Source organism: Schistocerca cancellata, chromosome 10 (genome assembly GCF_023864275.1).
Source record: "Schistocerca cancellata isolate TAMUIC-IGC-003103 chromosome 10, iqSchCanc2.1, whole genome shotgun sequence".
Lineage (NCBI taxonomy): Eukaryota > Metazoa > Arthropoda > Insecta > Orthoptera > Acrididae > Schistocerca > Schistocerca cancellata.
Window position 1 is genome coordinate 104,558,746 of NC_064635.1, and position 16,044 is coordinate 104,574,789.

The 16,044-nt window shown below is 37.9% G+C and overlaps 1 protein-coding gene across 7 annotated transcripts in view; it reads right to left on the reverse strand.

Annotated features, from left to right (window-relative positions):
- Window positions 1–16,044, reverse strand: part of LOC126106668 (mediator of RNA polymerase II transcription subunit 1-like) — an 861,203-nt gene that overhangs the window by 13,915 nt on the left and 831,244 nt on the right. For 6 of the 7 annotated variants that reach the window (XM_049913034.1, XM_049913033.1, XM_049913032.1 and 3 more), the window contains 4 exons: window positions 15,043–15,227; window positions 11,928–12,122; window positions 5,931–6,035; window positions 3,359–3,586 (listed from right to left, as the gene is read on the reverse strand). In XM_049913034.1, coding sequence (XP_049768991.1) covers window positions 3,359–3,586; window positions 5,931–6,035; window positions 11,928–12,122; window positions 15,043–15,227 — 713 coding nt within the window. The remainder of the gene's footprint in view (window positions 1–3,358; window positions 3,587–5,930; window positions 6,036–11,927; window positions 12,123–15,042; window positions 15,228–16,044) is intronic. The other variant, XM_049913035.1, reaches the window with a different exon arrangement.

The following is a 16,044-nucleotide window of genomic DNA, read 5'->3' on the forward strand; positions in this document are numbered from 1 at the left end:
TGCAAATCTGACAAAACAAGTTTGTTCATTGACAGGGATAGTATCGGTTAGTGCAAATTGGCAGCTTATTTTACTACAATTGACTCACACTGATTAGAACTACTAAAGTGCTTCTAAACTAACTAAATGCATGACTACTGTCATAAGTTCTACACTTATGTGCCAATAGTTGGATAGCTTGGTAGCATATGTGCAAGCACATCAACTGCCACCAATATTGGAAATAAATAATTTTTTTTCCAGAAATTTTCTACACCTTTGGTGCCTGCCCAAATCAAAGTAACAGAAATATTAGGTAATGTAAGTCCGGTTTTCCACTACTATCAGTATCTGCTGGGAACACAAGCCACTCCATCCTCTCCTATTTCCCCATTACCCCTCTGTCACTACTCTGATCCAGTTTTCCCCTAATTTCTGAATGCCCTTTTTTTAATCTTCTTCCCTCATATGTTATCTGCATTTTTTGCATCTATCTGACATCTCAGAAACTTCATGTAACTTAACTCACCTCTTTTCTTTTGTGAACAATTTCTGTGCAGTATACAATAAAATTGGTGTGTAATGCAAGTGATAATATTGATAATATCTTCTTATTTGTGTTTCTTGAAGTTTTCCTGATGGATCAATATTCAATCATCTTTTTGGGAGTGCATCCAGGGTATTATTAACTCGTGTACCGATATTTCAGCTGAAAACCTTTCAGCCATTATCAAGGTGAGTCAGTTGAAAGTGATCAAGAAAGCTGTGGAAATACAATTACCAAACATCCTGTTTAACTAAGACTTGGGTTTGCCAGCTCAACATGTCATGGAAACCACTCATTTCATGCCTGGGGTTTTAAAGGAAATACTGTTCTAGGTCAGGCAGTACAACATATGCCGTCGATAATAATCAACTAGCTATGTCATAAGGACTGTGGATTTGCTGACTCTGTGCTTGCTCCGTTTTACTCTTGGAGGTGTACTGTTTTATTACCGATACTCTTGTTACCAACAGAATTATCTTTGACACACGTGTTTACTCCACAGTGTAAAGTGCATTAAAAATCTTGCAAGTGACCCACCTTCAGAATGGCTGAAAGGTTGTCAGCCTAAATATCAATACATGAGTTAATAATATCCCAGATGCATCCTGAAAAATGATGGAATAACCTTCGTACTTTTCTGGCAGACTTCTTTGTCACATACAATTCTTGTAAAGCTGCCAGCTTGCATTGCATGGTCATTTGTCCTTTCATTATTTCTTCCATTTTCAGCTGCTCCCTAACCAGTGGCACGCTCACCTTGGGTTTGTTGTTCTCTCTTGTAGCGACCATCAACTCGCATTTCTTTGCATTAAATTTTATACCAAACTCTTGTGCAACTTCTTCGCAAACCTCTAATTGTTTCTGTACCACAAGATAACAGCAAATGAGATTGCTATCATCCTCTCCCCTAACTCTCTTGCTGCTTGCATCATTGTATCACCCATCATTGTTATAGTGCACTTCCTGGTTTCAGACACTTCTTTTTTTTCAGAATGTAAATAAAAGAACACACTTTCCCAGTTAAACAGAAATGCCTGAAGAACAGACTGTACAACTTTGAGGAATTGTAATTTTGAAATCTAATGAATCATATTTTTCCTTTATTTATCTGGTCATGTTAAAAAATGAGAAGAGGTTGAATATAAACACACATAACTGTGACCAGTCACTTATAAAATATTTATTTAATTTCGTAAACTACTTTTTGAGTGCATATTCATGCGATGCATAAAGAAGTTTCATATTTATGTTTGGAGATTGATGTTAGATACTGTCTCAGTGATAAGAAGATAAAAAAAGACCCTTTAATCTTCTGCCATGAGTGATATGTACATGGGAAGCTGTGTTGAAATTTTCTTTGTATACTGCAGCAGAATGTGTGGTATTGTTGTTAATATCCACCCATCAGCTTCCAGTTTCATTGACTATCGGCCACAGTATTAATCGTGGTATTGTTGTTAATATCCACCCATCAGCTTCCAGTTTCATAGACTATCGGCCACAGTATTAATCACATAGCAATCAGCTGTATTGTTTTGCTGTTAACCCTTTGACTACTATAGGTGTGCTCTCTGCATTCGTCACTGAGTGTGGCTTTGTTGTTGCTGTGCTGAGAGATGATGTTCCAACCACTATGATAAACTTATCATCCAATTGTACAAAAAAAATTCTGCGAAAAAAATTGAGTTTTGCACATCTTACAGTCTGATATCTTTACTCGATAAAGGACTGAATTTCTTTTATTATTTGTCATAGTTACTGTGCTAAATTAAATTAAGTAAAGTATTGCATGAAATTTTAAAAAAAGAGTTTGTAGAGATAAGAACGCATTGCGTAAACTGCGCCTCGTTGATTTCAGCTCATGTATTGCTGGGTATGAAATGTAGATAAGATATCAAAATTTTATTTAAAATTGAGAGCAGAATGATATTTCATTTCATTGTTTTTTGTATCCGGCAGACAGTTGCACATGGCACACCCAATTCCGTTCCTGGGTATTGAGAAACATGTGGTCATAGCAATTGTCATATTTTATTTTGGTTCTGGATATCAAAACGAGGCTTTTTGCAAATGATAGAACACAAAGAGGCACATATCTTGCATGATAAATTTTCAAAACTTTTTTATTCACTGAGATATAGACGTAACTCGTCCACAGCAGTGAGATGGGTGGCGGAATGTGATATGTAAACTCATCATTTGGGTATAGGAAAACACAGAGGTGGCATTGAAATGTGTCACCAGCACCTGGGAAGCTGTGGAGCGTAACGATTTAACTCATCCACAGCAGTCAAAGGGCTAATATTAACTTGGCAATTTGATTTTCATTGCCTATCAGTTACAGAATTCATAATATAGTGATCAATTCTGTGCTCACTAGATGATGAAAATGGAAGCTGCCAAGATGGCAATACCACCATATTGCTGCTTTAAGTAAAGAAATTTGTTTTCTGATAGAACTTGTCATACAAGAACACATCAGATAAATACATTGAAGTGTTTCCTACCTTCTTGTTATGAGTCAGTACATAGCACCATGCTACAAAAGTAAGTATGGAACTTCTCTATGCCTCACCTGAAAATGAACCGGAAAATGCTCAAAAAGTAGTTGATGAAAATAAATGTGTCATAAGTGATTGGTCTTGTTTATCTGTATTTACAGCCAATTAACCAACTGTCATACGGTTCTGTAATATCCGTAACAGATAAGCTTAATCTGCAGGATGTTAATTAACAAAGATAATGTAATGGGAGACGCCTGTCGGCGCCCGCTAAGCCGTAAGCCAGCAGGCTGGCTTAGAGCCAGCTGAGCTTGTAACCCCCCAGCCCTACCTCGTAGCCGAGCCTCCGGAGGAACAACCTGAGCAGGGGTGGCTCGTCCCCGAAGAACTTGGTCAGCTTGCGGACGCGTGACGGGTTCGACAGGCCGCCTGCACTGTCCCCTTGCGGACCGGCACCGCTCGCGACGTTGAGGGCACGCGGCACGGACTGCGACCGGTGGTGGTGCAGCGCCGTTTGCGTGCGCAGAGCTGCGATCTCGCCCCGAATGTTCTCCATCTCCTGCAAGCAGAAGCGCACCTATGTAACTTATGACCTTTCAGATGGATTCCTCAGCAGTCTTCTTCTTCTTTCAGTGTCAACAAACGATTCCTAGTTACTCTAATATACCTTTAAATAACTGTACATAACACAAGTCAAGTGAGTTATCAAGTGTATGTAGTTCTTTTTTTTTTATCACTGTCCAAACTGATGATGATCAACACGTATAAAATACATGATGAACCAGTAAACCACACTGACATTGAGGAGTCTAAACTAAACAAACAACTGGAAGCTCCATACTTAATAATGTTCATTTCAAAACTTGACGTAAGTGACAATATATAACACTATCATACAATTTCACTCAAGGACTTAAATACAAAGTTATTTCATTTTCAGCATCAACCTGAGAGACATGAGAAACAGAGAATACTTATACATAGTAGAGGGCTAAGTTATTTTGTTCAACTAAAAGCCATATATTTTTCAAATTACATTAATTCTAGGTTATATTTTATATAGTGGAATTACAGACCTCATTTTTATACCAGGGATTTCGCAAAGCCCACCAAGAATTTTCTGGGAACTCAAATTTTCTGTATGATGCATGTAACTAATTAACGTGGTACATTTTTCAAAACAGATGGAGGTATCTTTAGGCTTTTGAAGGGATTACATATTCAGATTCAAATTTCTAGATTTCTTATGACAGCAACAATTAATAGAGTTTCATAATTGTAGAAGCTTCAGAAAAGACGAAACATTTATTCAACAGAAGAAAGTGTGGCATTCAAATAAAGTATATCAATCTTAAAATAAACAATTATTAGTGTGCCACGCGGTCTGAGGCACCTCGTCACGGTCCGTGCGGCTCCCCCCGTTGGAGGTTCGAGTCCTCCCTCAGATATGGGTGTGTGGGTGTGTGTGTTGTCCATAGCGTAAGTTAGTTTTAAGTTAGATTAAGTAGTGTGTAGGCTTAGGGATCGATGACCTTAGCAGTTTGGTCCCATAAGACCTTACCACAAATTTCCAAAAATTATTAGTGGGTTTGAATAAGTGTGGTTTTTGTGAATCATAAATTTTGAATACTTCATTAAATAAAATATTTCTACACAAACTAATTGTACTGTCATCATTAGCATCACGTAAATGACATGCTGAAATGTAAACTTAGGAAAACTAAAGCTTAGATAAAAATTTGGGAATACATTAAATATGGGAAGGAAACAGGAAAGAGAAAAAGAAACCCGCAGTTGTAATGTTAGGAGTGGAACTATAACAAGTACAGGTGTTCCATCTGGCTAATGTTTCAAGTTTTGTCAATTTCATATACACTTTACTTTTGATGTGGGGTACAAAATCTAAACTGAAACCTGACACACTTGCATTTGGTATGATAATGACTAAACTATTAAGGTAAGCTTTACAAATCTGTCTATAATTACATAAGTTAGAAAATTGTCTTTGTAGCAACTTTAGATAAAAAGTTGCCTTATAGCCTCCAACTAGAGTATTCTTAAACCCTTTGTTTACAAGTGGTTACTGGGCAAATCAACTGTGTTGTTGAAATTATGCCTCATACGCCACAAGTCATTACTCTGAGTCATTTTTCATATTAAATAAGATAATTATCTGTAGTTTCAGTGTTTGATCACTGGCAAGTAAGGGCCAAGTCATTTTCTCTGCTCAGCAATCGAATTGTGGAATCTGCAAGCTGACGACCTGGCTGTTGATATGCATATCAGGTACTGCATTAATTACAAATTATCAGAAGTCAGTTACCTTTAACCCCCAACAGTGCTAAATGAGTATCAAAGGGTAATTGAAATTTTGGGTAAAAAAATGGAAACAGCTCAGGTGGACACTTGAAAATACACCATTTTTAGCTTAACTTAATAACCTGCTCATATAACATGATGTGCAGTCTGCTAACATGCAAGACATGGAGGTGTGCCAGACCCTGATTGAATCTGTGGGCATATTAACAACTGTGGGATAGTACATTGGCCAGCTTGAGTGTGGTTTTTTGATGGTTTTCCACACTTGTTCAGCCAAACGCTGGGTCATCAAATTCTGCCTCGGAGAATATGAAATCCAAACAGTTAAAACATGATAACAGCACAAGGCTTACATAATTCACAAACAGATGGTACACACAACTTTCTGACCTTAGCTTACCTTGACAACTGTAGCTTCAGGAAAGGCATCTGGCCCAAAAAATTCAGTAATAAATAAAGATTTTCAAATCCTAAAAAGCCGAGCTCATACTACACGAGGTAAATACTAAGAGAAAGACAGATTACCTTTACTTAATCTGTTTTCCTGTCTTCTGACAGTTCAACAATTTAGATAGATTGCTTACCTGTATCATGAGGTGTTGGGTTCTCATTTCTGAGGACAGATGTGCAACACTGCGGGCCAGAGTGACCACGTGAGACTCCAGGCGCTGGAACCTCTTGTTGATCCCCTGCAAAAAAACATGAATGATAAATTTGGAAGTATCATAAAAATCTCAAGTAAAACGCCATTTGTGCAACATTCTGAAACATGATGAGTTTTGCTGTTGTTGTTGTCTTCAATCTGAAGACTGGTTTGATGCAACTCTCCGTGCTAATCTATCCAGTGCAGGCCCTGTCGACTCCGCCTGACTAGCACAACCTACAACCATTTGAATCTGCTTAGTGTATTCAAGCCTTGGTCTCCTTATTCCTTGCTGCCTCAGAATGTTTCCTATCATGCAGTCCCTTTTTGTACTCAGGCTGTGCCATAAATTTCTTTTTTCCCCTAATTTGATTCAGTGTCTCCTCGTCTGTTGTTTGTTCTACCCAACAAATCTTCAGCATTCTTCTGTAACACCAAATTTCAAAATCTTATATTTATTTATGTCTGAACTCATTATTTTCCACACTTCACTTCCTTACAAGACTACACCCAAAGAAATACTTTCACAAAATACTTACTGACACTTATGCTGATATAAATGTTAACAGATCCCTCTTTTTCAGAGATGCTTTTCTTGCTATTGCCAGTTTGCATCCCATATATGCTCCTCTTTGGCCATTGTCAGTTATTTTTATGACTGGACAGCAAAACTCATATACCACTATTAGGGTCTCATTTCCTAATCTTAATTCTGTCAGCACCACCTGGTTTAATTTTACTGCACTCTATTACCCCATTTTACTTTTATAGATCATCACTTTTTAATTTATTTTTGATCCACTACCTATTCCCTTCAGCTGCTCTGCTTCCTGAACTGTATTTCCATTTCCAAATTTTTCCTTGGTTTCCTTTACAGCTTACTCAATGTACAGATTGAATAATATTGGGGACAGGCTACTGCCCTTTTTCACTCCCTTCCTAACCACTGTTTCCCTTTCATGTCCTTTGATTCTTATAACTGTAGTCTGGTTTCTGTACAAGCTGTAAATGACCTTTTTGTTCCCTGCACTTTATCCCTGCCACCTTCAAAATTTAAAAGAGTGATGTCCAGTCAACATTGTCAAAAGCTTTGTCTAAATCTACACATGTTATACTTGTAGGTTTGACTTTCTTCAACATATCTTCTCAGATAAATCATAGTGTCAATATTGCTCCACGTATATCTACATATTTCCAGAAACCAACAATCCCAAGGTCAGTATTTTGTGACTATGAGTTATTAAATTGATAGTGTGGTAATATTCACTCCTGTCAGCATCTGTCATGTGTGGGGTTGGAATTATTACATTTGCTTAAATCCAAGGGTATTTTGCCTGCCTTGTGTATCATGCACACCAGGTGAAATAATTCTGTCATGGTTGGCTCTCCCAAGGATCTCAATAACTGTGAGGATATGTCGTCTGTTCCAGAGGCAGTATTCCTACATAGGTCTTCCACTGCTCTGTCACAGCCTTCTCACAGTGTCGTGTCTCCCATTTCAGCTTCATCTACTACCTCTTTCCTCTCTCTAATATTGTCCTCACACTTGTTTATCTTATGTAGAACTATTATATTTTCTTTGCACCTTTCAGCTTTCCCTTCTTTTCATAGTACTGGCTTGCCATCTGAACTCTTCATAGTCATACAGCAGCTTCTCATTTCTCGAAAGTTCTGTAAGTTTCCTAAAGGCAGCATCGCTACCCTTGTTATCCATGCTTTTACAGCCTAGCTATTTCTGTAGAGCCATCTTGCATTTTCTGCCAGTCTCATTTTTTAGACCTTTTTATTCGTTTTGGCTCCATTATTTGCTGCATTTTTACCTTCTGTCATCTCATCACTTAAATTTAATATTTCCTACATTATCCAGGAATTTCTACATGGCCATGAGTTTTTACTGTGCAATTCTCTGCTGCCTTCCCTATTCCATCTCATTTATCTTCTTTTGTATTTCTTTGCCTTGATTCAGTCTACCATTGCCTAGTCCTACCTCTGAAACTCTCAACAGTCTCGGGATCCTTGATTTATCCATGCTCATTTCCTTAATTTCCTACTATTTTGCATTTTTGTTTCAGTTTTAATCTGCAGTTCATCATCAATAAATATTTCTTAAGAGTTCACATTTGCCCCTGGAAATTTCTCACAGTATAAAATCAGCGTTCAAAATGTTTGTCTTACCATCATACAATCAACCTGGTGAAACACACCTCTTCTGCTACAAACTCTTTGCTTTCCATATATTGGAAGGAAGTATTATGGACCAAAATGAGAAAAAAGTATGGTAAACATGGGCTCTAAGATGTATACCTACAGAGCTATAAGTAGGTGTTCAGTAAACAAAACTGCAACAAAGATGAACAAGTGCTCATAGCTATTAAGGTATGCATTTTAGAGCCCATGTTTACTGGACTTTTTTTTCTTGCTTAGGTGTAAGGAACTTGTTCCCAAATTTTTAAAACACCATTCTGAAACACCCTGTATAACCTTTTGAATGATTCTTAAACCAAGTGTTAGCAATGATTAAATTGTGATTTTTGCAAAATGCTACCAGGTAGCTTCTTCTTTCATTCATTTCCCTCAGTCCATATTCTCATACTATTTTGCCTTCTCTTCTTTTTTCTCATCATACATTCTTTCAGTCATTTCATCATCTAGGAGGTAACTGGCATGTAAATTTGTACTACTGTTGCAGGTGTTGGCTTCATGTCTGTCTTGGCCAGAATAATGTGTTCATTATGCTGTTCATAGTAGCTTATCCACATTCCTATTTCCTTATTCATTATTAGGTCTACTCCTGCATTATCTGTATCTGATTTTGTGTTGATAAGTAGAGAGGATATAAAATGTAGACTAGCAATTGGCAAGGAAAGCGTTTCTGAAGAAGAGAAATTTGGTAACATCGAGTATAGATTTAAGTGTCAGGAAGTCGTTTCTGAAAGTATTTGTATGGAGTGTAGCCATGTATGGAAGTGAAATATGGACGATAAGTAGTTTGGACAAGAAGAGAATAGAAGCTTTCGAAATGTGGTGCTACAGAAGAATGCTGAAGATTAGATGGGTAGATCACATAACTAATGAGGAGGTATTGAATAGAATTGGGGAGAAGAGGAGTTTGTGGCACAACTTGACAAGAAGAAGGGACCGGTTGGTAGGACATGTTCTAAGGCATCAAGGGATCACAAATTTAGCATTGGAGGGCATTGTGGAGGGTAAAACTCATAGAGGGAGGCCTAGAGATGAATACACTAAGCAGATTCAGAAGGATGTAGGTTGCAGTAAGTACTGGGAGATGAAGAAGCTTGCACAGGATATAGTAGCATGGAGAGCTGCATCAAACCAGTCTCAGGACTGAAGACAACAACAGCACAACAACAACCCTGCACTGACCAGACCAGAAGTCCTGTTCTTCCTGCCACTGGACTTCATTAATTCCGACAGTATCTAACTTGATCCATTTCCCTTTGTAAATTCTCTACCCTACCTATCCAATTAAGGGATCTAATATTCCAAGCTCTAACTGACAGAATGACAGTTTTGTTTATACTGATGATTACATCCTCTTGAGTAGTCCCTGCCTGGATATCCAAAAGGGAGAATATTTTATCTCCAGAACATTGTACCCAAGGGGATGCCATCATTATTGAGCCATATAGCAGCACTGCATGCCATCAGGAAAAAATAATGGCTGTAATTTCCCCTTGCTTGGAGATTTTTGCAGTACCTGCAAAGCAAGTTAGTTTATTGTCTGCTCTTTTATACGTGCAACCACTGAAATGACTGCTGCCCCTCTTCAGGAATAAAGGGTTAGCCTAGCCTCTCTCCACATACCGTTCCAGTGTAGATGCACCTTTGGTATGGCTGTGTACTGAATTATCATACTTTCTCTTCTTTCTGCTTTAAATGAAGTTTATATTTCTTGAATTCCCAAACATGTTACTAAAATAATTTGCAATCAGTTGGAATCCATGGCTTTTCTAATAGCAGAACTGTGAGTACTGCCCTACTCTACAGTGTTTGCAATGTAGCGAAGTTGAGCATAACCACTTGCTCTAATCTCAGTTCTAGAGTATGTAAATGGTTTTTTTTTTCATCATGAACAAAAGTTACTTAGAAAATATAAAAATTACTTCACACATTTTTTTTTTTTTTTTTCGAATTATTGCTGCTGGTATTCAGGCAGTAATTTGTGTTTTACTTTTTTCCTATGGTGTAAGTAGTTATTTTTCAAATATTTCAGTGTTGTACTTAATAATCAATATTGCCTAAATTCTGCTTCAAAACAGTAGGTCCTGGTTAATTAATACTTAAAAATGCTCACAAATTACTTTATGAAACAAGCCTATTTAAATAATTTTTGGCATACTAATAGACACAAGTGTGTGAAAAGGCAGGAGCGAGTTGCTTGACAGTACTGATTGAAGTATCTAGTGATACATGGTATGTTATAGGTGTGCACATGGACTGAATAGCTTTTGCCATTTAGTAAAATGTAATGTGGAGAGGCTTGGTGAGATTTCTAACCAGAAACAAGATTCCATGGCATATTAATATTCTTGCATGAACTGTAACTGTTTTAGGATGTTAGGTTTCATCCAATCATCCACAAATGCTAGAATAATTGTATGTGTATTGTGTTTTTCTTACCTTGGATATTTTATTTATTTTTCATTTCCAAAAACCTTTATAATAGTTTTATCCACAATTAATTCAAACCAAATACATCAATCTTGTTTGGTTAGTGACTGACAACTGACCATGATATTGTCTGAGATTCTGGTGATCAGGAATTTGACATGCTACCTTCTTTTCCCTTGGCAGGCAAATACTGATGGCGAAAATTTCTACCAGGATTTGAACTGGCTACCAGCCATTAACAACCTCAGCCATGGTAGATGGTTAACTAAACATGCAAATTTATCTGTAATTTTGAAAATTGCATCATTTACAAAGTTATACAGTCAGATTGTGTAATAGTAGTGTAGGTGCTGTGTGCAGTCTCTGTCCTCTCTTTGTATCATATGACATGATAATCTTTTGCTCTTTAACAATGGCCAAGGAGACATCTACATCCTCCAGGAACACTAAAAAGTAGACCATTTTATATCTAATTCTAGACGAAACAATTTCACTTTCTCTGGTTATCAGCCCTGGGTGTATATTGGTGAAACATCTGCTTGGAAACTGAGAGGTCACGAGATTGCATCCTGGTCAGACTGCAGAAATTTTCAGCCTGCCTTTAGTCTAGCCTTCAACTCTCCATGATGTGAGATGTTGTCAGAAATAACATGTGGATCAGATTCCATTTTAAACTATAGGTCCCCTGTCCTCCTCTGGATAATTCAGGAAGATTGGGCACACAAGTCACTAAAGTGGCATCCAATTGAAAGACTTGCACCCAGTCATTGTGCCACATGCAATTATTATTTTCTCTAGTGAAAACAGTGTTTCATTATTCAATTTTAAGTATTTCTTAGTCAGCAGTATGAAATGATGGTACTTGAGCAATTCTTCAATGTTAACTAAACTGTCATGTACACAGAAATGAAATTATTAGTCAAGATATAGAGAGTAAGTATGATTTTCAATTACCAGCAGTACTACTCAGTCATTCCACAGTACTGAGACAGTGCATCTGTGAACAATGCAGGTTCATAATCTGAGCTTCTATGTTCAAGCTCTTTTTCGTGTACTAATCAGCTTCTTCCATTTCTTAGCTCCACACACAAAAACTGTATTAGTGTGAGTCAACACGCCGGCCACGGTGGCCGAGCGGTTCTAGGCGCTACAGTCTGGAGCCGCGCAACCGCTACGGTCGCAGGTTCGAATCCTGCCTCGGGCATGGATATGTGTGATACCCTTAGGTTAGTTAGGTTTAAATAGTTCTAAGTTCTAGGGGACTGGTGACCTCAGAAGTTAAGTCCCATAGTGCTTTGTTGTGTACCTTGAGATCCCTGACTTTCTTGCGGTGGTCGTCGTGCCTGCGACGTTCGTGGGGCCGTGTGGCGGGCGGCCTGGAACTCGCAGAGCTGGGCAGCGACGAGAGGCTGCCGTAGACCCTGCGCCGCTGAGAGAGCCGCGGCGGGTCAGAGGGCGGGTACCGGCTGCCGCCCTTCTTCACGCCGAGCAGCTTCAGCACCTGGGTATGGCAACAAGTCTCTCGTATCGCTGCTGTCACTTTTCAGTTTCTGAATTCCTATCACCGTTGTGCTTCATTAATAACCGGCTTGTTCGATCTGCTATGCAGCAGAAAATTTGTCTTAAAAATGCTTACAATGGTGGTAATATTGAGACAGTACTATTTGTATAGCCTGTTAGGGTATGGTGTGATGTTCTGAGGAAATGCAAGTTTTGCAAAAAGGCTATCAAAATTTTAAAAATGAGCAATAAGAATACTGAAGGCAGTATCAATAGGGAACCATGCAGGAACAAATTAAAATGATGACTCTTCCAAAACTGTTATGCATACCTTACATCACATAGGGAATTTTCAGTGCCAAACAGCCCAATCCATGGTCACGAACCCAGAAGTAAGAATTATTTTACTAGACAAGTACATAGCAGGGCACCATATCAAAAAAGTATGCTGTATAAACCTAAAAACAATTGATACATTTAAAAAAGAGTTGTAATAGATGTTAATATCTAAAAGTTTTAAAGCACTGATGAATGCATAACTTATGCACATTGGCACAAGTCTGCCACTTTTTTCAAGAACACATATGATAATATTTTACAGTGTCATTCACATAAGGAATGTTTCTTCTGTTGCTTCTATATTTTAGCTGTGTGAGACAAGCTGGTACCCAAACGGCAATTGAAGTGAGCTTTCTGAAGATCAACATTAACAGAATGAGTGAAAAGATGGAGGGATGGACGGAAATTTGTTTCCATTTAAGTTGTCTACATTCTGTGTGCTTCCTTTTAAGTCACTTACACATATTACTGTACAAAATGGTCAAGGGATCAATAAATATTGTTATTAACAGTTTTATCTTTAGGGGTGCTTGCAAATTGTTCAGGATTTCACGTCTTGCCAGATAGGTCTAGTGGTATCCAGATATCCAGAGAGGAACTGCCACTACCTTAAATCACAAAATGAGACCAAAGTACAGACTTTGGACTGTGTTCAAATATAATTTGAAGCACATTAGTGTGGAGCATCTCTACTTGTCTGATGTCACTCCTAGAGTAAATAAGTACTATCCCCCATCCCCCCCCCCCTTTTTTTTTTTTACAAGTTACTTTCAGATTAAAACTGCCTATCAAAATTACTTCACGAGCTATGTTTCCCAAATTCTCATTACACAGATAGTAATTTGTGTTTCACTGATTTGTATGATGTACTAAATTTTTGTTTACAGAACTCAATATTTAAGATTTCATACTACCAATCGATCCCAGTAATTACCTTTTGCTGTGGCACAGTCCGTGATTTGATGTAGAAAGTTCTCTGTTTACAGAAATGTTTTCAATTTTATATAATTTTCAATAATTCTGAAGTTATTTTCATTTAAGAATTTCAAGATTTATATAAAAATGTAATAATACATAAAAAAACTGTATCAATTGCTAAGAGTTAAAAGGAGATGAGTGTTCATTACATTATGTTATTGACTAAAACTGTGTTAGTGCAAACTATATGCAATAACCATATTGAAATAATGTTTAGAGTATTGGTATAAATATATTTGAACATAGAGTATAATATAGGAGCATGAATAGAGGCAAAGATGGTTCTTCTTCTTGTTGCTGAGAGAGGGTTGAGTGGGGTTGTGATGTTCAGTATGCAAGGTGTGTGTTGTTTCTGGGCTGAGAGGTGGGAATAGCACCTGGCACACATGAATTGTAATTTTTAAGACTAGGTGAAAGCCTTTGTTATGTTTCTGGTCAGAATTATGCACAAGAATGACAAGTCAGCAAATACATATTTTTGTATGAAGTAGAACTGTTTCAGATAATCATCCACTGATGTGCTCTTTACTGAACAAAAGGTCAGTTAAAAAAAACAAAGTTTTTTGAATGTTGTTAATATAAAGATTTTCACAAATAATAAAATAAATGTATTTATCATATTTATAGGCAGAAAACTTACAAATTTGTATCTTCGGTGAGACACTTCTCATAAGAATACTCTATATTTTGTGTGCTCCTACCAGTGCACAATGCCCATATTAACATAACTGCGTGATAACAACTTATGTGTCACTATCGTCTTACTGCAGTACGATGACAGCAAGGAAACCTTTCAAGTGCAAAAATATTTGAAAATGTACCACTTTGACATATGGTGGTGGGTTTTAATTAGCAATAATTCTCATTTCATCAACATCTACACCTGAGAACAGCACGTAGTGACTCATCGTAGAATTCAGGTGTCTAGTATTTCTTCATCCACCTTATAGTTCTGACTTGACTCCTCCTTTCTTTTTATGTATACAAAATATGCGGTATCATTATGACAGGATGCCTTACGAAGTCCATGGCCAGTACTTCAGTTTATGAGTGCTTCGTTCAATCACATTTCTTTTATTCTTTAATCTAGCAGCAATTGTAACTTTGGGTAGCACTGGCATGGCAATGATTATCCTGTTGATAATAACAACATGTAGGTTACCCTAGTAACATTCTACACGGAAGTGCACAGAAAATCTATTCCAAACATGTTTGTGCCACTGTTGCTGGTGAGTCATTTATTTTCCCAACCACACAAGGAGCCTTGAACTTCATTAGTACCTGTGTTTGACCCTAATTTTTATTTATTTCGTCAGTGTCCTCTTTAATAGCCACCTGTGCACATTATTTTGTCAATGGTGGCTGAACAGTGTGAAATGGCTTTGCCTCGGTGTGTGCTGCATGCCATTAAATGGTACGATGGCTGCTAATGCCTGCAACCCTTATTGTTATGACCTGTATTGGGGGAGCTGTCAAGTTTACTGTGTGACGCAACTTTCTCATATCTATGTGAGGAGGAAGGGGAATGTTACCAGTAAATTTACTTAACAGTCAAGTCACATTTTTTGTAGGTTTGCGACCACTAAACTTTGGGGGGTTTTTACCTCAGAGTACATGCTCTCGAGACCCTCCAGCTGCCGACGAATGGCCTGGGCATCGGTCGCATCTATTGTGGTGCTGAGGTCATCGTCACTGGAGTTGTTCTCAGTGTGTCCATCCAGCACAGAGTCCAGACCTCCTGTTGTTGTAGAGGTAAGGTCAGTTGTGTCCAGGCCAAACACCGACGCACCTGTTGATAATAAATAAACAATATAAACATATAAACATTTTATAATGTGCTTTATAATTCTTCCATACATTGTGTTCTGGAACTCCCATGATGAAAGAGAACCTTTAGGAATGTGGAATGGATCCAGCTGTATAATTATAACTAGAATCAGTTGCTGCAGGGCACTTCTGTACAGTATACCGACATAAATTATTACTATATACTCACACATTCATACCCATAAATAAGAGAACTGGGAGAGGAGGGGAGGGTTGTATGATGAAATCTTTATTAAAATTAGCATGCACGCACCTCCACTCCCCCCCCCCCCCACCCCACACACACACATGTGCATGCGTATGTGCATAAACTGTCCAATAAAGTGTACCTTTTTATTTTATCATCAGACAAGTATCAGGCACAGGACCATATTTGGCAACACCTGACATACATAGATTTTCTAGTATGTGACAAAGATGTTTCTGATATCATGTAATAGTATGACATTGACAATCAGCATATAAATTACAGATTTCAGCAACTGGCAAGGACATTGTGTTTTATGTACTCTAAAGTCAAAAAACACTGGGAGACCGTAAGTGGCAGGTCCAGTTTCCTATCTCGAAAGATCTTTCTTCGTGCACGTTGGCACCTCTCCTTTGAGAAATGTTAGCTTTTTAAGTATGTGTTTAGAGTAGACAACTGTTGTATGTTTGTATTCTTTCTGACAGTTAGAGAGTAGGGAGAAGATGATACCCAGTGCTGGCACACACCCTGCTCTCTCAAATAGTGTGGAGGAGACTGCCAACATTAACAACCCTGTGTGAGACATGGATTG